This window comes from Rattus norvegicus, chromosome 3 (assembly GCF_036323735.1).
Source record: "Rattus norvegicus strain BN/NHsdMcwi chromosome 3, GRCr8, whole genome shotgun sequence".
Taxonomy (NCBI): Eukaryota; Metazoa; Chordata; class Mammalia; order Rodentia; family Muridae; genus Rattus; species Rattus norvegicus.
Genome location: NC_086021.1, coordinates 175,011,123 through 175,021,320, shown reverse-complemented (window position 1 = coordinate 175,021,320; position 10,198 = coordinate 175,011,123). Strand labels below are relative to the sequence as shown.

General features: G+C 52.1%; 1 protein-coding gene across 28 annotated transcripts in view; it reads left to right on the top strand.

The window, feature by feature from the left end:
• The window catches only part of Zmynd8 (zinc finger, MYND-type containing 8), a 113,221-nt gene that overhangs the window by 40,062 nt on the left and 62,961 nt on the right, over positions 1 to 10,198 (top strand). For 21 of the 28 annotated variants that reach the window (XM_063283406.1, XM_063283402.1, XM_006235571.5 and 18 more), the window contains one exon: positions 7,841 to 7,989. The exons of 1 other annotated variant lie outside the window; for it this stretch is intronic. In XM_063283406.1, the coding sequence (XP_063139476.1) occupies positions 7,841 to 7,989 (149 nt within the window). Of the gene's footprint in view, positions 1 to 449; positions 842 to 7,081; positions 7,088 to 7,840; positions 7,990 to 10,198 lie in introns of those variants that run through there. 6 more of the 28 variants (XM_063283403.1, XM_006235560.5, XM_006235542.5 and 3 more) reach the window with 5 other exon arrangements.

The following is a 10,198-nucleotide window of genomic DNA, read 5'->3' as shown; positions in this document are numbered from 1 at the left end:
ACGCCAAAGGGAGGACCTAGGAGGCACCTATCTGTGTTGAAGGCAGCTCCAGGAGGCCTGGGTGGGGCGACTCTGCCTCTCCTGCTGTTGGAAAGAGCCTGACATTCTCCAGCCTGGGAAAGCCCCAGTGGCCCTCCCTGCCGCTGAAGATGAGGAAGGCCCCGGTTACAGTCACTAGTCTGGTGGTTGAGGGCTAAACACAATTTGTCAGCCTCTTTTCCTGGATGACAGCAGTTTCTGTCCCGCTTGGTCTTTCTGGTGGTTTGCGTTTTACATATTGATTTGGTGCCCGGAGAGGGTGGCGGGCGGCGGGCACTGTAGGGGACGTTGCCCGAGGGCTTCCTTCTCGGTGGAAAGAGCGTCACAACTAAAGTGAGTTGGAAACACCTACTAAAAATATAGTAAGAACGCGTGCGTCCAGAATGCAAATCATCTCCCTTCTCCCACAGACAGCGAGTCCTCAGAACCACAGCGATTGTGTGTATTTATTCGAGTCTACCGTAATAAATGGCTCCCGGGCGCCGTGCGTGGATGACGTCCTGCACAGCCACACTGCAGTCTAGGGTGATGAATTAGAGCCAAGGCCCGTGGACACGAGGCCGGGCTCTTCCTGGCCTATTGCAAAGGTGTCCTTGGTGCTGCTGGGCTATCTAATGAGTCTAAGACCAGAGCTGGCCTGGTAAGTGGTGACTCTCTGCTTGTTCTCTCTGCTTCCTCCTCCCCCTGGGAGAGGCTGCTGAGGAGCCGGAAGCAGGGATGTCTGCCGCCGGGAGCTTGCTACTGTCCTCTTTTGGAACAGAGGAGCCAGGCTCCCTCAGCGGCCAAGCTGCCTCTATGGCAGGTAAGTGCCTACCCCCTGTGCTGTCTGGTCCTCACTTGCTGGTGTGGAAGCCTCCAGGGGAAGGGACATTTTTCTCCCAAGCTCAGTGTGACCTCTCCTTCCACGCACTTCCTGGTTCTGGGTGAGAAGCTGCTAGGCCTGCTTCCTGCAGAGGCTGGCTGCCTCTGGCTCTGAGGCCTAGTCAGGCTGGGCTGGTAGAGCCCTGGTCCTGGGATCTCTGAGGGGCTAAGCCGTGTTCCTTGTGAGAGCTGGGGTCACTCAGGGAGCTCTTGCAGTGCACTGGGTCCACCTTCCCTCGACAGTCTTTGCTAGAGAGGGACGGTTTTACCCCAGCCCCCCCCCCCCCATCTTTTTGCTTTCTGCTTTTGGCCAGGAGGAAGTTCTGGGCTTTTGTGCCTTTATGATGTAATTACCCAGTGGGGAGTGCCAGAGATTCCTGGGGAGGGAGGCCCTTTTGGGTACCTGCTCTCAGTCTTCGGGAATAGCTTTGGAAATGATTAACCAGGGGGCTCAGAGGCTTTGCCGCTTCTGGGAGAGCTGGCCGAGGGTGGTCCCCTTTTGAAGTAGGCAGCGTTGAGGCTGGTAGTTCCTGGGAGTTCTGCCTGTGCCGGCCCTTGGTGTGCCCAGCTGCTCCAGGCCCAGAGGCCTCTGTGGTATCCCGGATCTCTCCAGTGTGTGCGGAGTGATTGAAGTCACGTACAGGATCCATTTTGCTTCCCACTCGATTGGAGGCCGACATTTTTTCATTACTTTGAGCCCGTGGGATTGATTTTTGGATGCTCTTTGGAGGAAGGCTAGCTCCTTTTAGACTGGGTAGTGAAGGGAGAGGAGGAAGAAGGAGAGGAGGAGGGCAGGGGAGGCCTCGTTTCTTAAAACAAAAATAAGGACGTGGGGGCTGAAGAGCTGACTCATCGGGTAAGAGTGGGTGCTAGAAATTGAACCTGGGGCCTCTGCGAGAGCAATAGGTGCTTAACCACTGAACCATCCTTCCACTTCCTTTAAAAAAAAAACTGAACCCTTTTTTCAGAAAGTTGTTCATTGGCATGGGGCCAGGCATGTGTCCTTACCTCTATCCCACTGGTCTTTGCACCTGGGCACCTGTGGGCTTGCTATCTGCATCACTAAGGAAATTCGACACTCACAAAAACACACAAAGCACCCAGTTTTTAAGCCTTACCCCCTTTCCCCAGGGAAAACCAGCTCCCTGTGAAGCGTGTTGCTTCATAGACCCTAGAGGGTTGGGGGTGCTCTGACTCAGGCTCGGGGGTGTGGATGATCGTGAGTGGGTGGCACCTGGTATAGCGTGCCTAGGTGGAGATAGGAAGTGTGGTTGTAGGAGTCTCTAGTCTCATAGTCTAAGTTAGGATCTGACAGTCCTGGAAGGTGGGGGGGATCACCTTTGAGGGGATAGCATCATTTGCGATGCTCTGTTGGTGCGCTCCCTGCCCCATCCTTCCCCCTGCAGTTGAAAAGCAAAAGCAAAATGGGCGAATGCTAGAGACAGGGATGTCAGTCAACAGCCCTCCCTCTGTCTCCAGATGAAGACTTGCACCCCTCTGGTGCAAAGGCTGTGCCCCTTAGGACTTAGGAATATCTGGTTTGGAACAGCTCTACTTCCTGGGTTCAAATCCTGGCTCCAACACTTGGTTATAGCTGCGCCGTGTTGGGCAATACAGTGGGAAATACACTGGAAGCACTTTGAACAGGCCCTTGCTTGTGGCCTGTTATCTTGAAGTGAGCCGTCCCTTAAGTCAAAGGACACGCAGGAACTGCTGAGCCTGATTATTTCTGGTGGTTCCTAAGACACAGGCTCTGGAAGGATTACACCACATGCTTAGCTCTTAATACCCAGGAGGCCTCTTACTAACTTCAGGGAAATGTCACAAAGAGGGGAAGCTTCTGTTGCCTGCTCCACTCCAGGCCGTGTTCCTGAGTCACTGTACCGTCTCCTCCACAAAGCAGCCCTGCTCCCTCACCCAGGTTAACACACTCAGAGCCAGACTCATTTTGAGGGGGTGGATCGGAGGCAGGAAGTTGGTGAAGGGCCAGCAAGTGGCATCCTAGTCCAGAGAAGGTGGAAGAGGGGGGAAAAAGCTTCTTAGAGGCAAGTGAGCCATTTCTCAGTGAGACAGCTGGGGGTGGCTGTTTGTCCTTACTTCAGATTTATACGTGAGGTGTGCTTTAGCAGAGTACCCTCCTCAGAGTCAGATCATTAGAGAAGTAAAAATCTGACTCAGCTTTCTGGAAGAGGTCCTTCTGGTGACTTCACTACCATGACGACAGCTGAGTTTCTTCCCATCATTGTACAGTCACCAGATGCTGGGTTCCTGATGGAGCAGGGAGGTGTTTAAACCACGGGGTTCCCAGAGGAACAGGGAGGCGTTTAAGTCTAACTATGTGGCTCTGGTGTCTTGTGCTATGTAGACCAGGCTAGTCTTGAACTTGCAGAGGTCTGCCTGCCTCTGCCTTTTGAGGGCTGGGATCAAAGTTGTGCACCACCTTGCCCAGCTTGAGGGTTTTGTTTTCCTGAGACGAGGTTTGCAATACTCAGACCTGGGTAGCTGTGAGACACTAAATGGGATTCCCTTTTGTTCCTAGTAGGTCAGGACAAAACTCCCTTGTAGATTGCATATGAGTATATTGCTTTCCTTTCCCCTATGAAAATATTTTAAAGTTCAAAGGAAGATTTTTTACAGTTCTTCTGCCTTGTAGACAGCCCCCTTCTATTTAGCTCCACGTGTGTACCCTTTCGTGACACTGGAACACAGGTCTGTGTTCTGATATGGAAGCAGTTTCGTGGCTTCCTTTTAAAAAACCAGTTTTACAAAACAGAGAAAGCCATAAATCAAGACAGTTTAGAGTAGGTTGGTGGGCACATCAAAGAGACAGGTACAGAAAGATGGGGACCCTTTTCTCTAGGTCTCAGATGCTACCGGATGTTGGTCCTTCCTTCGGGGTTGGTGGAAGCTAGTGGCTTGCCATGTTAGTAGATTGCAGAAGGTTTTTACCTGTTAGTCACAGGCTGCTGGTTCTGACCCTGAGGAGGAAATGTCTAGAACTAGCCCACAAGAAGACAGTCTGTGGACCTGCCACACTCTGGATCAGTCACCCTCTGTTGACACGGCTTCTTTACAGGAACTCCTGCTCATGCGTGCTCCCCAGGAACAGCCCCAAGAGCTCCTATCTAGAATGGAACCCAGGTTTTCATGCCTGGCAGCAAGTATCTTTATCTGGCCCCAATACTTTAGGACATCTCGCTGAAGGCAGACTTGGCTCTCCTTCCCCCCCCCCCCCCCCCGGCACCCCCTCCCCCCAATCCAGGAAACTGTCTGTGTACAGAATGGGTGGCTCGCACTTCCTGGATCCTGGAGGTGTTTATGTGGAACCAGGCAAGGACTCCTGGCTCCGTGTCCCTCTTTCTCAAATGGCAGACGAGGTCCTGAGAGGCAAAGAGCTTTGCTCGGGGGGGGCCCTTCCGTTGAATCGTGGAGTTTCATAGCAGCCCAACCTAGGGCCTTCACATGTGCATGGGTCTCACTCCCCATCCCACTCCCCACAAGCATATATGTACCCTGTAGTACCTCTAATCCACAGATACCAGCTAATCTCGAGAGCTGCTGACTCTGGATTCTAGGTCAGGCCCAATCATTTACGTGCATGCGCACACCTCTCCCCTCGGACCCCTCCCCCACACGCAGAATTGAAGGTACTGCTGGTTATAAGATCCAGAGTCCCCACAGGGAAGGATTCAGATGGCTAAGGTTTGAGGCTTCACTGCTCTGGTCCACAGTGCTCTATCCCCTTCCTGATGGGCTGGTTGTTCTTGTCACAGTCCTTAGTGGGCTTAATGGAATTGAGTTTGAGAACTGTGGTATTTCCAAAGCCAGCTAAGAAATCATGAGATACCCTAGAAACTGCTTCTGGCCTTCCATTGGGAGGTGGGGGGGACTCTTCTCTAAGCCTAACCACTAAGAGGGATTTTGTAAGTACAGCAGATACTTTGCCTGGTCCGTTCTGGGCTTGGACTGGCCAAAGTATTGTTTCTTTTGAGACACACTCTGTGAGCCCCCAAGTCACCTGCAGGAAGTACTTGGATTCCGACACTTGAGCAGAGTTAACAGGGTGAGCAGAGCTAACGGGGTGTATTAGTTGCACATAGAACAAACCCCAAAATCCTTCCTGGGGCCTTGCAGCTCACAGCCCAGCCTCCATTCTGTCTGCCCGTGACATCTATCTGGGGTCCCACCCTCCTTTACTCATTATTGCCTTTTCGCCTGCACCTGCTGCCTTTCGTGTGCAGTTGAGCCTTCTAAATCCCTTTCATTTCCCTTACTTTGATAAAGTCATCTGAGTACACCATGACTGCAGTGCACCAGGGTATACGTTGATACCTAATCCCTTCCGTGCCCTCCTCCCGAGACGCCCACCTGCTCCCCCTCGAACCCGGCTGGACTTTGGTGTCCCTCCCTGGAGTATTTTAGGTGTTTACACGCGTCCTTTCGGGATGGGGCGTGTTGCCTCCTGGAGGTACGATATGTGTTGTTTTGTAACTGGACCCCGGCTGGAGAGTGTCATACAGAGTCCACGGGGAGATGCTGTGGCGCTGGGGATGGGACCCAAGCCTTGTGCCTGCCGGGCACGTGCTCTGCCACTGAATGGCACCCTCTGTATCACCTCGCCACTCTTTTAGTCGGGGAGGGCTGGAGAGTGTGGCACTCTGCCACCCTGCCTGACCTGGAACTCACAGCAACCCTTCTGCTTCAGCCCCCGAAGTGCTGGGGTTACAAGTGTCTGTGAATACAGCTGCCTTTCTTACCCAGTGTGTGTGTGTGTGTGTGTGTGTGAGAGAGAGAGAGAGAGACACAGACAGACAGACACACACACACATGTATGATGCATGTGTTGAGGTAAGAGGACAGGACAGCCTTGGGTGTCAGGTCTCTCTCCCTTGTTGGCGTGTATATAACAGTCCTCACTGCCCCATAAGCTTGTGGAAATTCTTCCGTCTGCCTCACATCTTGCTGAAGGAGTGCGGGGATTACAGAGTCAGGCAACCGTGGCTAACTTTCCACGATGTCTGGACTCGGCTCCCTTCCGCTCGCTCGCCAAGCACGTTACAGATTAATCCTCTCACTAACTGCACTGCGCTTCATTCGAGACAGGGTTTCCGTGGCACCAGAATTCACTGTCTCTAAGCTGTCTTCACAGTCATGGAGATCTGTCTGCCTCTGCCTCCTGGCTGTGTTGAGCTTTCCTCTTGATTTTAAACGTGTACCAGGGTTTTGGCTGCATGTGTGTAGGTGCACCATGTGTGTGTGCAGTGCCTGCAGAGGCCAGAAGAAGGTGTGGGGTCACCAGGAACTGGTGTTACAGGTGGTTGTAGCCACCATGTGGGTGGTGGGAATTGAACCCAGGTCCCCTGGAAGAGCAGTCAGGGCTCTTAACCACTGAGCCATCCCTGGAGCCTTGCACCCAGCCTTCTTAATGGTCACAGACTGTCCTGTTGTTATGGCTACCATGCATTGACCATGCAGCTGCCATGCAGTGACCACTTTTGGTCACTGAGGTTTGGGTCTCGTCATGTCAGTAAAGGGTACAGTTGAAGCAGAGTATCTGCCGATGCCCTCTAGGCCCTTGGTTCCCTTTCTTCTCCGGCTTCAGTGCCTCAGAGTGTAAGGTGCACCAGGATGTACCCTTGTCCCTAAGCTAATGAGCCCACCATCGGGCATGAACGAACTGTGGGTCTTACAGGTGAACAGGTGGATGGCAGTGGGGTGGAGAGTATAAAAAAAAACCAAGGGCGGGGCTGGGGATTTAGCTCAGTGGTAGAGCGCTTGCCTAGGAAGCGCAAGGCCCTGGGTTCGGTCCCCAGCTCCGAAAAAAAGAACCAAAAAAAAAAAAAAACAAAAAAACAAAAAACACTAAGGGCAAATTGACAGGGGTTGGTGCTTTTTAAGGTGGGAGTCAATGCTTGTTCCTTGTCCGATGCCTTTGGACGAGGGTCTCATTCAGGATGTGGGTGGGGCCTGGGAACTTTCCTGTGGGAGGGGCTTGTCAGTGGGAATGAGTGCTGGGGCCTCTGTTTCCTTGACGGCTCAGGGTGTCTTGGTTTTGCTGTTGGGCAGGGTGTGGAGAAGTGTTTCTTGGGTGTCAGAGCAGCACCCCTGCTTGTGTGACCACTTCTAGTAACTCAATGTGTTATTTTCTTGTTGCTGTGACCAAATCCGTGACAAGACCCTAAGGAAGGTAAGGTTTATTTTGGCTTCCATCTTCAGGGGGATGTAGTCGGCCATCTTAGGAGGCCTGGTGGTAGGTGGCACTGTCTGTGGTGGTGGGTGTGTGCAGTTGGGCTCCTCATAGACACAGCTCCCTAACGAAAGGTAGAAACTGGACAGGAAGCAGGTCCTGGCTCAAAAAAAGGTCAGAGTCCTACCCCCCCAGTGACCCATTTCCTCCACAGAGGCTCCATCTCCTCAAAATACCACAGCTCCCACAACAGCTTCACTGGCTGGTGACTGCATATTGAAATATGAGCCCATGGGGGGATTTCTCACTTTTAAATCCTGGTCATAGCCTCGTTGCCAAGGCTGTGGCAAGGGTTGTTTTGTTTTGAAACACAGGTGATAGCTTCCCATGTAGAGAGAGAGGCCGTTGTCACACAGGTGTGGCAGGTGCCAAGGGGGCCTGTGGGCCTTGGTCTGTTTTGTTGTTGTTGTTTTTACTTTTGTTTTTAAAGAGAAGCCAAACATCTAGGTGGTTTGAGGTTTCTCTTTCTGTGTCCTTGGCACCGAGACAAGAGGCCCCACAGATGTTTTGCAGGCTGAAGAAAAGCTCACTGTCCTGGAGGAGGAGACGGTAGATTCTAGGAAGGGAAGTACAGATCTGTCACTCAGAGTTTGGGAACAGAGCCACAGTGACTTGTGTCACCTGCGAGCCCTCACCAAATGACCCAGGCCTCCTCGAGAGTGTTGCAAACATGGTCCTCTGTGTCTCTTTCAGATCCTGGCTCTACCGAGAGAACGGCCCAGAAACGGAAGGTCCCCAGCCCCCCACATTCCTCCAATGGCCATTCGCCCCAGGACTCATCCACAAGCCCCATTAAAAAGAAAAAGAAACCCGGCTTACTGAACAGTAGCAGTAAGGATCAGGTAAACAAGCCGCGCGGCGAGCGGCCTCTGTACCCGTGGGACGGATGGAGGCCAGGCAGCGGTGGTGTGGCTTGGGTTCTTGGCATTGCCTTAGCAGGCTGCCCAGCTGCCATGTACATAAAGGGCAGAGCAGTGGGGTCTCAGATCTGTTTTGAGGACAGAGGACAGAGCTAGGTGCCAGATACTGGGGGTGGGGGGTGGGGGTGGTCCTTGGGTTAGTTTTTGGTGGTCTCAGGTTTTCCTCTCTCCCTGGGCTAAGACAGCTGCCTGGGAGGGGGTGCAGGGAGGGATTATGTGGCTGAGACTATTTTCTCATCTGTAAAATGAAGGTGGTGGAGAGAGACGCTGTCCGAGTCCAGCTTTGGTCACGGGCCTCTGTTCCTTCTCTCTGCGCACAGATCCACCCCCCCGGCAGCCGAGGCAGTGAGAACTATGTGGAGAAGGTCTTTTTTCCTCTAAAGACTATTCTAGCTTTTCCTTCTCTGATGCAGGCTAGGTAGTCCTTGGATGTGAGCTGACTAGAGGCCGGTGAACAGACTGTGTAGGTTGTCCGTGAGTTCTGGCTTTGTCTTGGCGGTGAGGGCTCCTTCATCCGTTCTGTGTTTTATTCAAGTGCCGGAGTGGACTCTAGGGAGCAAGGGTTGACTGAAGCAAGGTTGCTGGTTTTTATGGGCAGAGGTCTCGAGATGGTTAAATAAATGCCTAACGCCTCATGTATATGTTTCTGAACACAAATCTGTTTTTACTCTTGAAATTATATAGCGAGTGGCCAGCTCCGTCTTGGCTCTGTGGTTTTGGGCATGTTAACCTGTTAACCTCATGTGTGCCGTTAGCTTTCTCAGTCACAAGGTGAGCATTGTACTGCCCCGGTCCACAGGGCTGTCGTGAGCGTTAACTGAGCACCGTTTGTTGACGGATGATGCAAACACTGGTGACAGAGTTTGGAAAGAAAGCCTGGCTGTAGCAGTCTTTTCCTTTTGAGTCAGACTCGTGTGTAACCCTGGGTGGCCTTGAACTCTGGCTCTAGGAATCTTAGTCTCTGTATACAATTACCCCCCCCCCCCCTTAGAGATTCATTCTGGGGGTTAGGGATTTAGCTCAGTGGTAGAGCACTTGCCTAGCAAGCTCACGGCCCTGAGTTTGGTTCCCAGTTCCAAAAAAAAAAGATTCATTCTGTCTGGCATGGTAGTCACAGCCATGTATGACTGTCCTGGATGAGAATGCGTTTTTCATTTCATCTGATTTAAAGTTAACTGGCTACCCATGGCCGTGTGTTAAGATGGCACAGATCTAGTCGTTTGGGGGAAGGGGCTGTAACTGTCTCTGGTAAAGGGAAGCACAGAGGTGTTCCCTCCTCAGTGTCTCAGGGCAAGTGGGGTTAGCTTTGCTTGTCTTGCTGGTGACATTTGGCCCCTGCCACCTGGGAGCCATCATAGCTTGTAGGAATAAAGACTCAAAAAGAAACATGGAGGACTGTGGGCATGGCTCAGTCTGTAAAGTGCTTACCTTGCAAGTCTAAGGGCCTGACCCGAGTTTTGAGAAACCATAGTACCTATGTAAAAACACCCAAGTGTTTACTTGCAATCCCAGCCCCGGCAGGTGGCCATGGGAGGATCCCTGGGGCTCATTGGTCAGCTGGGGTAGCCTAGTGAGTGAGTTCCAGGCCAGTGAGACACTGTCTCTAAGGAAGCGGAGGGCCCTCCTAAAGGTGACCTGAGATTGTCATTGTCTCCTCAGGCCTCCACAGATGTGAGCTCACAAGCGCATGGCCACGAGTGTCTGAGAATTGGCTGTCTTTCTGTTAGTGGATCCATGTGAACATAATCTTTCTTCCCTTCTGTAACCACATGTTAAGGCAGTTTCTGCACCAAGTTGTGACCCTATACCTGCTATCCTATCCTAGGACGGGAAGCTGAGGCCAAAGTATCAGAGTTCAAGGCTCTATAAATTAGAGGTCAACCTAGGCTTCACAGTGAGTTAGTGGCCAGCCAGGGCTATCTACCTAGCAAGGCCTAGTCTTTTCTTTTTTTAAAGATTTATTTATTGTATATGAGTACAGTGCATTAGACACACCACGAGAAGAGGGCATCAGATTGTGAGCCACCATGTGGTTGCTGGGATTTGAACTTAGGACCTCTGGAAGAGCAGTCTGTGCTCTTAACCACTGAGCCATCTCTCCAGCCCCACAAGGCCTAGTCTTACACAAACA